General features: G+C 36.2%; 1 protein-coding gene across 1 annotated transcript in view; it reads left to right on the forward strand.

Annotated features, from left to right (window-relative positions):
* Positions 1-19,853, forward strand: part of GRM8 (glutamate metabotropic receptor 8) — a 318,849-nt gene that overhangs the window by 275,722 nt on the left and 23,274 nt on the right. The window contains exon 8 of the mRNA XM_030449843.1: positions 1,075-2,010. Coding sequence (XP_030305703.1) covers positions 1,075-2,010 — 936 coding nt within the window. The remainder of the gene's footprint in view (positions 1-1,074; positions 2,011-19,853) is intronic.

The following is a 19,853-nucleotide window of genomic DNA, read 5'->3' on the forward strand; positions in this document are numbered from 1 at the left end:
AAGCCTCCAAATTACACAAAAGTGGTAAGCACTTATTAGACAGGAACAAAGCATGTCCTTTGTTCTTGAGTGCGTAAGAAGGCAATAAAGGTGGAGCGTGGGAGCAACACAGAGAGATTCTGGTACCTATAGGTCACTCTTTGCTCCAGTGATGACTCTGGTTCACTCAATGTGTCCTCTTGCAGAACACAGTTTTACTGAAGTTGGACTGAGGAGATCTGGGACCAAAATGAGTGATAATTTTAAGAAGGAGGTGTCTTATATGCATTAATTTCCTAATCAGATTTTACTGGGGAGGGGGAATCATACTGGAGGAATAGCCATGAAAAATGCATTTTGTTATTGCATTGCTGTGGAGGTTTTCAAGAACAAGACGCTATTGTATACATCTGTTCTGTACTTCAAAAAGATCCTTGGACTTTTCAAAGGAATAGGACTAAAGTAGCATGCATGACATCTTTTTCCATTAATATTCAGAAAGCATTATATAGTATTTTTTATCTTCTAAAAATGTAATCAGAACAGTCTCGTGCATTCCAAGACATAGAAAGTGGAAAAGTATAAAACATTCCCATTTATGGAAGAGGTACCATCATAGATGTTTTTTCTGATACTTCTTGTTCTGTCACAGCTGATGTGAGGAGATTTTAATATGTTCACTTACTGTATCAGAAACTTACATGAAATTCATAGAACTGTATTTTTTAATTAAATGTTTGAGGACAAGTGGTATTTATATTTGCATGTATTAAGTTTTAAAGCACTGTGTACAGGGTTTTTTGCTTTTAAACAAGCCTGGAGTCAATAAATATCTTTACAGATGTCAATTTGATCAGTAATAAAAACGTAAATAGAAACTAATGACACTCATCAAGCCTGTGGCATGAATGATTTATTGGACACAATAATTTAACACTTTCATAAAGTCAATACAAGGGAAAAAAACAGGTTTCTTATTATGGTAAACTATATTTGTACTGTCAGCACGCAGTGATTTATGACGAGCCTGTGGCCAGGATTAGGATATTCTAAATGGGGGAAAATAAAAGGCTCATTAATTTTTTATACCCACAGGTAGAAGATATGCAGTGGGCTAATAGACAACGCACTCATCCAGCATCTGTCTGCAGCCTGCCCTGTAAAGCTGGGGAAAGAAAGAAAACTGTGAAGGGGGTGCCCTGCTGCTGGCACTGCGAACGCTGTGAGGGCTACAATTACCAGGTGGATGAATTCAACTGTGAGCTGTGCCCCATTAATAAGAGACCAAATGCCAACCGTACGGATTGCCAGCTTATCCCTATAATCAAACTGGAGTGGCATTCTCCTTGGGCCATTGTTCCTGTCTTCATAGCTATTCTCGGTATAATTGCCACCACCTTTGTGATTGTGACATTTGTCCGGTACAATGACACACCCATCGTCAGGGCCTCTGGACGGGAGCTCAGTTACGTGCTCTTGACTGGGATTTTTCTCTGTTACTCCATTACTTTTTTAATGATTGCGACTCCTGACACAGTGGTCTGCTCATTTCGAAGGATCTTTTTAGGACTTGGCATGTGTTTCAGCTATGCCGCCTTGCTAACCAAAACAAACCGGATTCACAGAATATTTGAGCAAGGTAAAAAATCTGTCACAGCTCCCAGATTTATTAGTCCAGCTTCCCAGCTGGTGATCACTTTCAGCCTCATATCCATGCAGCTTATTGGAGTCTTCATCTGGTTCGCTATTGATCCACCACATACCATCGTGGACTATGGAGAGCAGAGGACACTGGAACCAGAAAATGCCAGGGGAGTTCTCAAATGTGACATTTCTGATCTTTCGCTCATTTGTTCCCTGGGATACAGTATTCTCTTGATGGTCACATGCACTGTTTATGCTATAAAAACAAGAGGGGTTCCAGAGACCTTCAACGAAGCAAAACCCATTGGATTTACCATGTACACAACCTGCATAATCTGGTTAGCTTTTATTCCAATCTTTTTTGGTACAGCCCAATCAGCAGAGAAGGTAAGTGGTGATAAGTTTACAAATCAAATGCTATTCTCATTTTATTTTCATCCCTCAATACTTGTAATATTAGAATATCTTCACTCTTACAAACAAGTAATTCTACATGCTAATTGGAAACAAACTCTCAGAATTCACAGGTAATAGAACAAATCATCCAAAAGGTAGGTTTACTATATTTTAACACAGGAAACAACGTGTTTGTGGTTTGGCTGGCACAATAATGTTGACATTTTCTCAATATGTCTTTAAATGACTGTTTCTTCCAATGTTTATTATTACCCTTCTGTGATGCTCTAGCTGGTTACATGAAGGGCTATAAATCTTTGTTATCATCCACAGATCTGATAAAAATGGTTGCATTTCAAAAGTCTAAGAAGATCAGCTTACATTTGTCAAAAATAATGAAGAAGAATGTCTGCACAGGATGAAAAGAATTACTTTTTTATCTACTTGACACATTGCTTTAAAAAAGGAAAGAAAGAAAAATAAAAGAACAGGAGGAATGAATGGAGTGTATGTGAAATAATATAAAGTGTAATTCACTAATTAATATCTCAGAACAAAAAGAAAATATTTTCCTGTTATTTTGTTGAGAAATTAAATCACCACGGATCTTTTCTATATGTCAGACATATAACTGGCTTCTCAATTCTAATGGGAAGGCAGAGGTAAATGTCAATTGTGTGAGTTTTTATCCAGCTGATAGTGGCAAAAATGGCATGTTAGTCAGGAAAGAGCAATAATACCAGCATCAATCTTCAAAACTGCAAATCTGCAAGATCTGGAAAATTTAAAAAATAAGAAATTATCGTCACTAGTCTCTTACAGAAACTCTCTTCCCATCCCTGGGGGTGTTAAAAAAATGGATAGATGTGGTTCGGGAGGTGATTTAGTGGTTAAGGTGATGCAGAGCTCATGGCTGGACTTGATAATCTTTAAGATCCTTTCCAACCTTATTTATTCTACTGAAAAGCAATATTTACTTTTTTGAAATGTTGACAGCAATAAAATTTAATATAATACTCATTACACACCAGGCATGCTTCTAAACATTAGTAGAGCTTACAACAGGAGCAAAAGTCATTGTTCATATTTGAAAAAGAAGTCATATTTACTTATTTAACTATTCCATGCAGACAAAATAAGTAGAAAGTGTATTGAGAAGTTTTTATTTTTATTTCCCTGTCAAAATATTTCAGCTGATTAACAAAAAAATATGACTATTAGTGCTCAAACAGGTGTCTAGATCCAAAAGTCATAGATCATAATGAAAAGGGTAACTTGATTCCTTGGGATTGATTCCTCAAAATTTAAATTTGCTAAGAGATTCTAGATAAAAACAAGAGGAATATAGACTAGTACAGTTGGCTCAAGTCCATAAATTGAGTGTTGGTGTCCACCAAACTTCAAATGTCTGTGATTAAGGCCATGTAAATAAGCAGAAGTACATTTCTGCAGACAGAATTTTGCTCGTATCTTCTTGCTGCGAAACACGGGATTGGAAATCCATCTCCTGCCACTGTGTGTATGAGGAGCTTTGGGTCTCTAGCTGGTTAATACAGCTGACTTAAATGCCTGAATTTACATGATGTGACACATCCATAAGAGAAAGCATGGTAAAAGTTAAGGTAACTTGACAAGACTCAGTGGGAATATGTTGATTTATAGTTTTGACATTTGTGACATTTTTAACAGCCCTTTACACCAGATGCTGTTTCAACTCATATATTTTATCTCAGTTTATGTAAAATTTTTAAGCTAATATAAAATTGAGACAGCCACTATAGAATATTCAAGAAATTAAAAATAATGGGCATCTATGACCAATTAACAAAAGGTTAAACTTCCAATCCAAAATAACCTTGCATAACACAAACTCGGTGGCTTTTATGGAACTCCGTGTTTGTACTAAATCTCAAGCAGCAGAGTAGCCCCCTGTGCTAATAAACACACCATTTTTTAGATAGCAGTTTCTACAGATGTTTTGCAGAGAACAATAAGAACATTGATTTTAAGTCCTCTGTGATTTTTTTTGGTCCAATTCATGGCTTTGTCTGTTCTTGATCAAGCCTCTTTTACCAGTTGCTGCTTTACAAAAGGAGTCTACTACAAATAATTAAATTATTCCAATGCATCATTGAACTGAATGAAAAATGTGACCTTGAGACATTAATAACAGTTTTCCAACAGCTGCGTAAATGTCAGTGAGGTGCTTTGGAGGGAAAGTAGTGAAAATCTGTGAGAAAGCATCCTGTGAATATAGCCTTCATCTATGTCATACACATGTACACAGCAAAACACTGGAAGTACTGGGATAACCTGGAATCGAGATGTCTAAAATGTCATGACGATTGGAATGCCACAGAAAAAAGAGAGTGAAATTAGTTTAGAGACTAAAACAGATGTTTGACAAACTTCTGGGTGAAATTAAATTACAAGAGCAGACTGCACATAAACCAGCTGAGGATAGATAGGTGTCTAAAGTATTCTTTTGACAAAGTGAACTCATTTAATTTTTCCCTTTTACTGGTTTTGACAGATGGATGAATCATTTTCATTCACCAATAATAAAGACATCATTTATTATATTAACCAGATGAATACTTGTTTCCCGTATTATGAAGGAATGGAGGTTTTAGTTTCTGTTTAGGAAAGGGCGCCATAGAAAACACTGAACAATTTCTTCCATTTCCTCACATTGGAAAATGTTTCAAGGTGTAATCTAACAAGGCAGATAGATTTTAATATATTACCCAGTAATTCTGACAAATTTGGTCTCTCTTTTCATAACTGCATTAAAGGCAAAACAAGTTATTAATTATGGTAGAAATCTTCCCATATATGATTGTCCTTATGATCTTAGTATTCCAGCTATTTTCATTGTGATTTTCCTGATCATGTGGATCTTATGCATATATCCAGCTGTTAATAACAATGAAAGAAGCTAAGAAATATTTTTAAGACTATCTCAATATTCATTTGACTTATAAGCTTCTGTTGTAGTTCTCAAGAGGAAGCTACTAAGTTCTCAGGAGGAGGGAGACATAGTTCCATCAGTCCAATAAGATATGTTCCTTCGTTTGAAATAAAAAAGCAAAACCAAAAACAAAATTAAAAACTACCACTGCCAATTCAGGTAGACACCCTTTATTTTCCCCATACTTCTACAAAATTTAGACAAATAATCTTTTTCTTGCTTATGTTATCAATTCTTGACTAAATGTGTTCCTCTGACTACAAGAAAAGAAAGCATTTTAATGATGCCTCACACTCTGTAAGTGAAGCAGATGAAACTGAGCCTTTTCTCCACCTCAAAACACTCTTTTCTAATTCTTATCATATTCAGTTTTAGCCCTGCAGGTAGTCTATGCAGTACACATCACGGGAAAAGGTAAAGAAATACAACTTATCATGGTATTGTTTCTTCGATCTTATGAATAAAATTTGGCTTGCTTAAACCAGAATCTTTAGTGCCAACACTGTGTGTAGTAGAAGGATTAACCTGAGGGATATTTGGAACCATTTCTAATTTTCATTATTATGGAATCCAACGTTAGAAGTGCTGCAATGATACTTTCCACAGATTGTTCAAAACTCATTTTCTGCTCTCTTGCTGATTTTTTTCCAAATCTTTAGAATATGGAAAGACCTTCAGAATTAGGAAAAAAAAATAAATCTATCAGTAATTTAATTTCTGCATGCTTTGGAACACTGAAAATTAAATAAAATTAATAAGACTGTCTCATTTCATGGTTTTTCTAAATGTGAACATTTCATGAAATAAATTATTTCTAAATTTGATAATTTCCAAGGATTTGTGATCTAATCCTCAGCAGAAATTAGGAATTTATTGTTCTGCTGTAGAAGCAGAGTGGGCAAAAAATATGAATGAGACTATAACTGAGCCATATTTTATTGCTCTTCTGTTTTGCCCTTTGTGAGAGAAGTATCTAGCTCTTTGCTTATCCCTGAGACTACATTTTTCCCTCCAGATAGTGCAATTATTCAGAGCACTGCAGATCATGGACATGGATGGGTCACTCATCAGCTGAACAAATATAACCAATGGTAGCAGCAAATTTTTTCTTCCCTCCACAGTCTTCCAGGAGCTCGTGAAAGAGGACAGAGAAGTGGTGATATTTCTCTGGTGTGGCTGAGTAAATTACTGCTTAAAAGGTACTTCTAATGAGAAATCAGTTGAATAGAGTGATTCCCTTTTCTTTTAAAAATTACTTTGTAGGAATGCATTACAGATTTTTCTTGGGGAAAGCTGTCTTGTTCCCACTAGAATCACAAGCAAAAATTATGGAGAAAGATTATTAGCTAATAACAGAGAAAAATTATGGACTGGGTCATTTAAAATATTATGGGCATTTAGAAAGCTTTTTTTTTTTTTTTTTCCAGTTTAAAATGAATTTTGGAAAAGGAGGAGTTTTGAAACAGGATGATTTCACAACTTTTAAACTGCTCTTACTTTCTTAAAGGGGACAAAGTCTGAACTGCTAATGGTAATGCTAGACTTGCATTTAAAGAAACATTTATAAAAACATTTCTGACCCCTTTTAGGACAAGTACTGATTTTCTAAGAAATTAGCTATACTAGGGGGTAATTATCCAAACTGCATTAGACTAAGAAATCAGAACGAATTACTGTAATCAGCTCAGTTAATCTGTGCAAAAAGTTATCTTGAGCTCTCATTTTTATTATTTAGGATCATAGCATTCTTTGTCAGATAGTCATCTGCTCCCTTGTATATCTGCTTTGCTCTAGAAGTAAATTATTAGATGAAAAAGAGGCAAAGCTCTCAAGATCTTCCAACTTGGTTTGAGGTGGTATGCATCAGCACAGGTTTGCTTAAGACAAAGAAGTCCCTCCACTTCTGCTGGCCTTAAATATGTAGGTGTGACCTGCCTGCTTAAAGTGCACAAAATCTAGGAGTAAGATTTCTTTCAGATTGTGCTACCCCCTCAATAAAACCTTGTGGGGTGGCTGAATGCAGCTACTTTTTAAAATTCTAGCCCATGTTTAGAATTTTCATTATTCGGCATAATGTGTACCCAAGAGGTCTTCCTGTTGAATGATGGTCTTTGTACAAAGCTAATGCATATGTCATTTTAAAGATTTGACTTTGTTGTTTTAAGATATAGTTATCATCTTTAAGGTTTTATTTTATTTCTCTGTTTACTTTAGTATTCATTAGGCCACTGTATTTTAAAGTATATTCACTGCACACTGATTTTAATTAAAAGGTTATTAGGCGGTGTCAAGAGAGAAAATACCAGCTTCTCTTAGAAAGAAGGGGATTATTTAATAAAATATAAAACCATTATTTTCAGTTCAGTGAGGCATTCGTGTGCATTTAAAGGTTGTATAACCTGTTCTTTTCTGCATGGTTGCATATCTGTTCCAGTAAGAGCATTGAGCTGGCATACCTAGTTGTGTACACTGAAGAGATATGCACCTGTCACATAAAGGAAAACACCAGCGTTTTGCATATCACACATATTTGCTTCTGGCCCCATGATGAACGATTGCATTTTTCACAAAGACAGGAAGGAGCTGTCAGAAAAATCAAATTCTCTGATCTGGTTCCTACCCCATCCTGGGGTATCTGAGAGAGTGGGTAACAGGTATACAAAGAAGGTTTGCTTGACAGAGAATTTTGAAGACTGCTTTTTGTCTACTTTCTGGCTTCTGTGATAAGCACTTAATTCTGACTGAGAAGTAGCAACAGTTTTGTGATGCACAAATAGCTAAGTAACTCCATCATCTTCACCTAATTTAGAAAAGAATAAACAGTAATAATAGAGGAAAGTTTTCAAAAGATCACAAGAGTCCTGCAGATATAATCTGGAAAATAATGTATGCCTTATCTACTGTGGTTCAAGAAATCAGATTCATCTGCTAAAAATATTGGTCTTTGGTCTCTGACTTGTTCATTGCCAAAAATCAGGTTGTCTTCAGCAAGGGCAGTTAAAGACAAATCCTTCCAGTTGTGCTGAATGATCCTTGCACTGTAAGAAAGGGATCATTCTTCTATATTAAGATGCTGTAAACTGTTAGGGTTGCAATTCATCTGTTAGTGTAACTGTGAGATGGGATCCTCTAGGTCATTCTTATGCACAGGACAACATCCAAGTCGTTGGTGGTTTTGCATAAAAAGAAAAAGCAGATAATGTATCTTACAGCTCAATCATGTTTTCAGCTGCTTCATGCCCTGATGGTCTAACACTGACAACTGGTGCTCAGCCACATTAGGTCTGAGGAGGTCCACAGACAGGTGTAACAGGTCATTAAAATCAAGCATATTCTTTCAGCAAATAGCAAACTTCTCTGCAACAAGAATAGTTTGAGGATTCAAATGATAAACAAATGTTTCATCACGAGACCTTATAAACGACTGGATTCAGACAAATTCAGGTCCTACATCTTTTGTATTAAATACAGTTCATTATTCTCTATTCAAAATGAAAGGATATGTGACAGTTTTTGGACTCAGATGCCTAATAAAAAGATCATCCTCACAGACGTTTATGTGGCTACACGCTCATTTCAGAGTGAAAACTGGCTTCAGGTGGAGACTGAGGCAGGTTGATGACCTGCTGCTGGATCTTCCAGTGAGCAGATCCAGTGCTTCCCTGTGGCCTGACAGGACCCCGTTCCTTTCAGCTACTGTTTCAAAACAATAAAGTGACATACACTTTATGAAGTCTTAGGTTCCTAGGCCATTGGAAGGGCTGGTTTAAGTTGGATTAAGCAAAAATACTGATATCACAAACTGTATAGAAAATGCCATTTAACGAAATTATCATTTACTGAATCATGGAATTAAATATATTTGTAAATATAGAAGAAAAGGGATTTTTTTGTTGTTTGTTGATTGGTTGTTGGTCTTTTTTTCTTTCAGTTAATGATATGTTAAATACACATACTGGGAAAAATATATCTATGTGTAAGAGAAAGTTAATTGCAGCTGTCTTTTACGCTTTTACTCTTGTTAAGCAAAATAGGAAATCTTTAAATAGAACATTGTCTAGAAATTGCATTGGAACTCTTTCTGGGATGGTCACATGAGACATCTTTTACTTTCTAGCTCTTACCAGGTTGGAAGCAGTACAAAAATAGCCTTTGTTGTGGCTTTAACAGTGCATTTACCTTACTGAAAACGCACGTATGACAGAGAAAAAAAATTTTAAATCTTGTACCTTATCTTTGAGTATATACTTATAATCTTTCTTACCTCCTACAACAATAATTCCAGTTTTTCCTAAGTATTATAACATCACTGAGACTTTGATTTTACAAATATGATAAAATGCTCTGGCTTGGTAAATTGCCATTTGTAGGCTGAGCATCAGTAATAAGGAATGTACAAACCCATCACCACATCTGGAACTTGAATGAGGATCAGCACCTAATCAAAGCCACAGTACCTTATATTTTCTTTTGGCTAATATAATTTTCAAGGGCAATTATTGTGACTCAACTGAAGTGTTAGTTAATCAAAGCCCAATATGTTGATGTGTTCTTCAGCCCCTTGTGACCACTCTGTTTTTTAAGAATTGTCATGGTTTTTGTAACTTAAAATATGCCAATGAGTAGATCCTGAACATAAATTTAATTATATATAAGACCACTAAAATTTGAAACACATTTGATTAAGACAATGAAAGTCTAAAATTTCTCGTAAGGGGAAATGAATGTTAAATTCATATCTTGTAAAGATGGAAATACTAGGAACTAGAAAATGATGGAAGTCTGATTTCACACAAACTAGTGAGGCTTATGCTTACTCTTAAAAAGGCAAACTAAATCTGTTATGGGAATATTTAATTAGATATTTAACACTGAAAATGCATGCGTGTGTACACAAATATTTACTTTTTACATAACTGTAAGCCCTTCGTTGCATTAATCCAGAATAAATAGTTTATAGGCCCACCAAAACTGACCATGTCAATAGCTACATAGCTACACAGACCACTTTCTACTAAACAGACTTTAATTGGTATATGCATCTATTGTTTTGAACTCTGTTTCTTTCAGTTTACATTGAAGCTTTTTAAAAAGGGATAAAATGACAGGAGAGAGATCCATATGAGCTAAGCCAAGAGGGTCAGTATTTAACAGTAACAGAAAGTTATCCTTGTTTTCTATTAATCCAGATAAAAATGGATTAATTATGAAATATCCTCTTTAGACTTGAATTTTCAATGTGTACATGCAGTTTGAACTTTTCTCTTCCTGAAACAGTACTTTACAGAGTTGAGAATTATTTCATTATCAGTTTACCAGAAACATGACCTCAGTAGAATGGTCAAATAACTGTTTTCATGGGGATTATCAGAATCGTGTTTACTTGATATTTTGGAATGTACAGATGGGATTAAAGTGGTTCTCAGGCTCACTGAAAGAACTCATAACACAGCACCCACATAAATCTCTGTTTTTTAGATAAAACCTCCTCCTGTCTTCCACAGTACAATAAGAATATCGGAACAACAAAGAGAAGAAAGGCACAAGACTTGATTGCCGATTTTTTTTTTTTTTTAACTCCACTGAACTCAGGTAGAATAGCAGCAGGTATTCACAAGTGTTGTGAATGCCATTCAAACAGATACTACACAACATTTACCAATTACAAAACAGCAAGGTCAGGATGTGGGAAGCTACCTAAAAGACAGTGTTCAATAGCAAATGTAGGAAAAGATTTTTAGCTCTGCAGCTGAGGAACTCATGGCATTTTGTAAATGTCTTTTCTAGTAAGCTAGCACTTGTAATTGAGTGAGGTATAGCAGAAGAGCTCACAGCAGGCTAAACATCTATCTCCTAATCTAGTCATCAAAAAGACACAAGCAAACCAATGTGGCACGGTACAGAAATTGGTCCCAAAGCCCAAAATTGCTTTTCAAACAGTCTCTGGAAGAGAATTGTTCACACCATATGGTTTCCTTAAGAGCTGATCTACTGAAACGATGCTTTAGAAGGAACAGTCCTACACATACAATGCAATTTTAGTACAGTCTGAAGCAGCCTCTTTCAGAACACATCACCTTCTATCCCTTTGAGCCATCACACTGCATAAAAATTTATTGACCTACTAAGATCACACATCTCTATCAAGGCTCCCAGATTACTAAGTTGGAAATTTCTCTGCTGTTCCCTCTGCACTATTTGACTTGCCAATGAAGCTTCTAATTTCTTTGTTTCCAGACACCACCAAAGCCATAACCTTTGTTCTCATCAACCATCAATTTTTTGCTACTGTTTATATCCTGCTCTCTTGTTTTTCTGTTTTCTTACTTTGTAATTTGTTCAAGACAGAATGGTCATTCTAGCCAAGGCCACTTTTCTTCCATGATATCAAAAATCCAAGTTCTTTTCATTGTAACTTAGTACATAGGCCCTGCACTTATCCATGTGTCTCTTCCTCTTCTTCCTCACTGAGATTGGTTATTGGCCTTTTGTTATTGGTGTTACTTTCGTTCTTAAATTTAGCAAAATTTTGTTCTGACTTCTGTGTAAAAAATGCTTTCTTTCTTTCTTCCCATCTCACTATATCCAGCATTCTCAAATCTGTCCAGCTTTTGGTTCCTTCGTGTAGTGCTCCATTTCTGAAAGATTCACGTATAGTCACAATACAGTTCAAGTGAGTGAGATTTTTTGCCAGTGATGTCAAGAAACCTTTGATGTCGCTGCCTCAATTGCTGATAACTCTTCCTTTAATCCTTCCCCAGTACACATATCAATTCTCCAACCTGCTAGAAGCTTGTGTATCTGTCTTAAACAAGAATGTAACTGGGGAATTTGATACTCTATTTTTCACTGTTTATCTAAGACTTGTATATGACTTGGCTTTATCTTGAACTGGCTATCCTATAACTTTGTGTAGTTTTAATAAATAGCCCTATGTGTGTTTGAATTCTCCTGTACACCTGGAGAATATTAAAAAAACAGGCAGGTCTAGTTTTCTAAACATCTAAAACAGGAAAAATTCCAAATCCCTTATGTCCTTAAACTGTCATACATTGCTTTCCTGCCACAGCAGAATTTTGTAAGCATGGAGGCACAGATGTAGGAAAGAGGAATATGTGGTGTTCTTCCACCCTGTGCTGCAGGGATGTAAGGAGCAGATCTCATTGACTCTTTATTTTGTCAGCCTTTCCCTTTGCACCCATGTAGCTCTGAATGGTATTTCAACAAGTTCTGTGCTAGGCTGTGAGCTAGCAGGAAGCACTGTCAGCTGGCACTGCCCCAGCTGCACTTGCTTTGAGGAGGTGGTTCAGAGCCTCAACCAGGTGTTTTAGTACCCCAGCCAGTGTTTTAGCATTTGACAGTGTTTTCTCTCAAGGTCACCAGTGAAATGCAAAATAGCAGTTGGACAGGTCTCTTCTGTATGTGGTTTCTGACCCCACCCATTGGAAAAAGTTCTTTGTCTTTCAAAACACTGACAGTAAGCTGCAGATCTAGTTTGGATAGATTTTATTTTGAATTGCACCAAAGAGGTTTTTAAGTGCTGTTGGTTCCATGTACAGGATGTATTAGTGTCTTGTACAACACTGTTTGACTACAAGCCTAAGTAATAATTTCTGTCCCCTACACATGACTGAAATAAAAGCTTTTGTAAAATTTTGCTAGACTTTTTATCTACAGAATGTGAAGGATTAATCCTGAATTTAACTGTGTCATCCAGATACTAACACAAGCTCTCTGTGCCTCTTTGCCCATGGATGAACACACACATTCCTTTTATCTTCCTGTTAAAGAAGTTTTACACACACATTGACAAAAAGACTAGACCCCTATGGATGCAAAATGAAACTATGGGCACCTCTCCAAAACATGTAATGCCTCAGAGTCTGTGACAAGGTCTATTTTTACTGCTGTTAGCACTTTCATGCTGTTTAAAATGACAGAGCATAAGCAAGTAACTTAGATCTAATCTGTCAGGTTAGCCAGCAGTGATGTGTTGCAGAGCACCAGTGTGCTTATTTTCTCTGTGACTTATTTTTAATTTTATCCTAGCTTTTCAACTCTGGCAAATAATACTTTGTTCCTCTTACAAAGCCAGCCACTTGGGTAAAGGATAATTCTCAGAAGCCTCACACTCTACACACTCTATGCCTTATTGACTGCTTGTTGAACTTTTTCAATGTGTTAAGTATTCATTTCTTTGTCTCTTTTTTTTTCTCTCTAATTTTTTTTTAATTTCCATAACCAAGGAAATGGTTATTTCCATTAGTCTTATTTTGAAGAATCACATGAAGAATCACCTCTTTCTTTAGAAGTTTAAATGTACATATTTTCTTATTCAGATGATGACTTGCTCTGTTTTTTCACTTAAACAAGTCACCTCTTGTTGCATTCTATTAAAAATCTACTTGTCTGCACTTTCAGAGGTCATGTCTGCTTATTTCAGGTGAATAAGCAGCTGTCTACTAGGGGATGTAGGTATTTCACAGATGGAAACCGAATGAGTCTTGTTTTAATAAACACTATTAAGGTGCTGGTTTTGTTTAGGGACCAGTTCTGGAAAAGACGCTGGAGAGAAGCTTAAGGAAAGGAATTGGTGATTTAGAAAGTCTAGAAGTCTGATGGAGTTACAAGTCCTGCCAGCATGGGCTTCTCTCTCCATGAATCCACAGGTCCTGTCAGGACCTGCTTCAGCACAGGCTTCCCACAGGGTCACAGCCTCCTTTGGAACGGCCTCATCATGGTCCTTTCCAGGGACTGCAGGGAAATCTCATCCTAGAACACCTCTTTCCTTCTTCCATAATTTTGGTATCAGCAAAGCTGCTTTCTCTCATACTTTCTCTCTCTTTCCTGGCTGCTCTTCTGCAGATGTTTTGTTTTGTTTTCTTTTTCTCTTAACAATGTCACCCTAGAGGCATTACTACTAAGACTTGGCCAGCAGCAAGTCCATCTTGAAGCCAGTTGGCATTGAATCTATCTGATGTGGAGGAAGCTTCTGGCAGCTTCTCAAAGAAGCCACCTTGGTAACCTTCCTCCCTACTAAAACCTTGCCATGCAAACCCACTGCAACCACAATAGCAGCTGGATCCATACAACAGGACACTTAAAAACTGGTCTCTTCTGGGTCCCATGGACCTGAAACATAGGTTTTGATTGGTTTTGTTTGTTTTGTTTTTTTCCATTCAAAATGACTGAAATAATTTGAGGTCATAAAGCATATGAGATAACTTTTTGTAACAGAAATCTCACTCTGTTACATAGGTCCTTTACCATGAAAGCATGTAGAATTTGTGAATTCATTTCCTTCCTGGATAGTAAGAGTATAAAAAGGAGAGCAGGGTATTTTTTGAAGCTTTGTCCATACTGCCTTTGGTAATTATCATAGGTTTTAGCTCTGCACTACTTCTGTGCCTTGCCTCTAAGAGTGATGCTCTGCAAAGGAGCTAATTGTTCCAAAGAACCTTCTGCAAGAGACAGATTAGGGAGAGAAAGCTGGAGTCCTAGTTTCAGAGAATCTTTAATTGTTCATTCATATAGAAAACTTTCATTTGAAGATATAGCAAAATATAGTTCCAGGATGCTCAGTAGCTAGGTTATAAAGCTATTGTTCTGGAATATACGAGCCAAATTCCCTCCATTCTCAAGAAAAGTAAAACAACAATATTTATGAGGTAAAAGTATGCCCCCATCTGTTCTGTCTCTGACAGCTCTATTTGGTTCAACTTACTTTCGTTTCCATAGCCAGAAAAAAGTAATATATGATTCAGTGATAGATAAAATACTCATTAATAAAAATTTATGTACATTATGGACTTTTTTTTCTGTGAGGAAAACCAAATAAATGCATTTAGTTCCATTCGAGCCAATTTTAGCTGATGGTTTATTTACCACACCAGAAGGAAAAAAAACATTGCTGATTTAGCTTCACTGTCTTATCCCATTCATTCATGGCACTGCTAGGCACAATATTCTCCACCAGCCTTAAGTGAAGCACAGCCTTTGACTGCAGTCACTGGTGAATGGAAATAGATGACTAACACAATACAAATGCACAGTTACTGTCCAAGGAGGCAAAGGCTATCTCAGGATATCTCCACTGAAATTATTGGTATCCTTGAATCTCTTAGTGACATTAAAATATATGACAATAGTCTTTTTTTAGTGGTGATTCTGTGCAAAATGCAATGCAGTCCTCCTAAAACATACTGTCAACCAAGACAGATTCTCTTTGGCCCACAACTCTGCCTGAAGGTTTAAAGTGGTTATATGCCTACATTCCCAAACAGTTCAATAAGCATCATGATTAAAAGTCCAGGTGTCCCTGAATATAAAAATACAGAGTAGCTCCTCACCTACAGTGAACTTCAAAGATTTTTAGCCAGGATAGGAATTTTGTCTAGCCAAGGGATGGGTATTTTTGATTTATAATATACATAGCACCAGAAAACTGAGAAAAGAGAGACTAAACTCTGAGTGCCAATACACATCACCATGGATTTTTATACAGCCACAGAAGTATGAAGGTCAGATTCAAAACAACGAATAATTTTGCAGATACACAGATGGGCCTGCACTGAGATCTGTGAGAGCCTAAGAATCTGACAATATTCAAAAGGAATTAGGTGATAAGGATAGCAATAGCATATGGTAGCATTTGCCAAGGCTTGAAACAATTTTGTCAGGGGATAAATTAGAGTTAAGGGTTTAATTCAGTCCCTAATGATTAATTATCAGGAACTTTATGAGACTACTTTTTTTTTTGCCTAGCTCTGTTTTTTATTGTCCCCTATCTTTGGCCACACTTTAAGACAGGATATTTGACCCCATTGTGGTATACTCTAATCTGGTAACTTCTATAAACACATAAACTATAAATGTATTAAATACTTAGTAAAAAAGTATTTTTCAGTCTATATTACATATTTCTTTAAATAAAATAGCTATTTGCAGTAGAAATCTGTAAAACTGTGTAGGGGTCTTTTTGGTTTCTTTGGGTTTGGGTTTTTTGTTTGCTTTTTTTTGTCACAGCTTTTAGGTTTTTTGGAGAACTTTCTGTGATCCTGGGAAACTTTCATGATGTTCAGGCCTTTAAATTTTTTTTCTCATCTGTTTTTTCCATCTCCCCTTTATATGGGAGAGCTGGTCAGTCATTCTATACAAAAAATAAGTAAAACCAAAAAACTCCCCCCATCTTTAGGTAGCTGTGGTTATGAAAAAGAATGACATTAATTTAAAATCATGTCTTCATTTCTCCATATCTCCATCCTGCAGAGTTTGAAATTTGTTTTCTATGAGGCTAAGAAAATGGGCATCTGTAAACCTGCTGTGACTTCCTACTTGTGTAGGAACAGTACACTTTTTTAAGAGTAGACACCAAATGCTTGTGTCACTCAATTATTTGTGATTACTCTGATATGCTTTCATCTGATAATGCAAAACACAACGTTTAATACCTTTCAAATATATAATGTATGACTTTTCATCCTAGTGGAAGCTTTTAGGTTTTACGCAGTTGGTGAATTTTCCTAATTTGACATAATTGTTGTGGCAGCAAGAGTTTAAAAAGTACCTCTTCTATTAGAGGAAGCTCCTAATCTAGAGGGGGCCTGTTCTGATGGGGAAGCATTGTGTGGCTTGTGGACACACTGTTTAATTACTGCTCTGGAAGTCAAATGAGGACAGGTAGCCTCCCTCACTTGGCATTTTTTCTGTACATGTCTACCTTTCAAGGTCTGATTGCATCCTGACACTTCATCTGGGTGGCCTGAGTGCTCAGCACATGGAGAATCTGTAGTCACCCCACACATATAACATGTCATATGCATCAATGCCTAATCAAATGGGATGATGTTTTATAGTAACTAGAGCTTAGTTTGTAGTGTAATTTATAAGCACTTCAGTGGAGCAGGAACAGATTGCATTGCCATGTTGACCTATTGATTAAAAGTCTCTGCAGATACATGTTTTACACATTTAACTGGTTGTATTTCAGGCCATGGGAGTCCTCTCATGACTGTAGCACTTTTAAATTGACTTTTTAGAACGTTTCTACAACTGATGAGCCCTTTAAAAATAATTTTAAAATGTATAATTACTATAACAAAACCATATTTCAGTACATTCCAACAAAAAAAAAGGTAAATATGATTAAAAAAATCTGCTGGATGATTGTATGGGTATTAGTAAGGATGTGGTGGATAGAGCTCGATGAATAAAGCAATGCAAGATGTTAGTGAACTTAATGTAATGGAGCTGCACAATTCTGTTTCCTTATGGCAGTATTTTTTCTCCAGAAAGATAAGGTGAGATTTATTTGACATTATGCAGACGAGTAATATAGATGAACCTAGTCACCCTAGGCTCCTAGTCAGTGTGCCGAGTCTCAAACTCATGGTTTTTCTACAAAATCCATTTCAAATAATAATAGAAAAGTTAACGTCCACCTGTCAATGGCTGATTTATAATCTTATTATTGCAAGCACAGTGTTTATCAAATGTGGTGTCTCTGGACATGTATAGAAGCTTTCAAATATAAAAATTAATGTATCCATACCACAGAATCTAGGCTTTTGTATGTGCTAAAATAGCACAGTATTAATGAACAGTACTTACTTAGGAATTTTAGGTAAGATAGGCTAGATATTAGGAAAAGGCTTTTCACCGAGAGGGTGGATGAGCAGAGGAACAGGCTCCCCAGGGAAGTGGTCACAGCACCAAGCCTGCTTGAGTTCAAGAATTATTTGGATGACAGTGTCAGACACGTGGTGTGATCCTGGGGGTGCCCTACACAGGAACAGGAGTTGGACTTGATGATCCTGATGGGTCCCGTCCAACTCAGCAGATTCTATGATTTTTTTAAAATAATAAAATAAATGGAATCCTTAGACTCATAGCACTTCAGTGGTCTGAAAGGAACATTTAAGCAAGCAAATGCTCTCTTGTACAATATTTTCATTATGTCTCGTAATTTTACTGAATGTTTTTTAGTTAAAAATTTTCGGGTTTTGTTAACCATTAGTATCAGCTCTGTAGCTTTTACTTTTGATTGAGAACATTACTGTGGCTGATGAATTCTGTCTCAGAGGAAATGGAATGTAATTGCATTGCAGAATTAAAGAGTATTTATTTTTTTTTCCTCTTTTTGGTTATCAGAAGACTCATGATTCAATATGACTTCCAGCAGACATGATAATGGCTTTACATGTCTCTGATATTCTGTATTACTTTGCTATGATAAGATAAGTTTTTGGTAGTTTATCCCACACACAATTTCAGTCAATCATATTTTCACACATATAATCTGTCATTCCAAAATCCTGTTCTTATTAGTAGATCCTTTAACAACCCATAGCTTCTTATAGTCTGAAGCTGTGAATTATCTTTGACTGTTTAGTATTGACAAGAAAGGAAATGAAAAATATATGAAAATGGTGGAAGAACTGTGGTGGCAGAAATGTAAGTTTTGGGAGAATACTAGTAGAATACTTTCCTGGCAGAGTGTGTGTGTGAAGGTGAATTCCTGGTTTCATTACCTATGCATAGAGAAAAGCCTGGGTGCTGCAGAGTCACAGAGTTATAAGACTGAAAACTGAGCTACTTTTCAGCCTCCATTTTCTGCTTTGGCAGAAAACCCTCACATGTTGATATTCATAGGAAAAAACTTCAAATGACTTGAGAAAGTTTTCTCTGAGTCAAAAGGAGACAGTCGATGTAGCAGAGTAATTATTTTGGGGGTAAGGGTGAGGGTGGGTAGGCATTGTTTGCGTGGTCAGTTATGAAGTATTAACAGCCTAAAACATAAACCCAATAATATAATGGGTACATTCCTTTATTCTGTACATGACAAAATACTTCTGTTTCTTTTTGATGGGCCTGTTTATAAGTGATGAAGATCATCTGATATGATATAAATTAGAGTCTTAAATTTTGGAAGAATGCTTTAAATCTACTATGTAGATACAAAAGGTCTGAATTAATGCTGCCAGTAGCTCAGGAACAAAGACTTGTCTGAGTATTTGATTACTATATAAATTGCATCAATAAAATATTAAAGTAAGGTCAATTCATCCACTTGTAATCTACAATATGCTTTTTAAGAATGGAGTGATACACAGATGTATTAGCATAGAAATACTTATGGACAGCATTTTAAATTATGGCTTCCTTTAGACCTCCTCTGTTCTAGGAAGCTCTCAGTTTACACACTCATTAAAATAGTATTAAGGAGTATAATTCTTTGCTTACAATTGCAGAGGTAAGCTTTATGGGCTTCAATATCTTCTAATGGTGCAGTTTGGTGTTGCTTGGGTCAGAATACAAGGGCAAAATGCATCACGCTGTCTGACCAGCAGTCTGATAGTTTTTCCAGAAAGAAGTGTATTTAAATTCCATTGGTTGAGTTGTATTAACTTCACAACTGGTGCCCAAACTACAGGGTTTTCGTCATCTCATCCCTTCTGGTGTTCTTGAAGGAAAGAAGAATGATCATGACTTCACCTGTGCTTAACTGGAAGCTGGCCATCATGCACCTTAGTGAAAACAATGTAGACATGAACATCCAGCATTTAAGGAAACAACTTCAAATACTGCATCTGAAATACTAATCCTTGAGGGGAAGTCATATGTTGGCAAGTAAGACTTGAACATGATCATTTATCATTTTAAAAAATGTCCTTCAGGGCTATATTGTTCATGTGTTGAAAACATTCACAGAGAGAATGCTTGTTTAAAAATCATATAATTGGCTGACATATTTTGCATAAAGTAATTCTCATGAGGAGACCTGAATCACTCAAACAGAATGGTCTATCACTGTTTGGGTCCCTGCAATGGCATTTTTAACTGGTGTGGGTGACATTCCTGGAAA

Source organism: Calypte anna, chromosome 1 (genome assembly GCF_003957555.1).
Source record: "Calypte anna isolate BGI_N300 chromosome 1, bCalAnn1_v1.p, whole genome shotgun sequence".
In the NCBI taxonomy this organism is placed as follows: domain Eukaryota; kingdom Metazoa; phylum Chordata; class Aves; order Apodiformes; family Trochilidae; genus Calypte; species Calypte anna.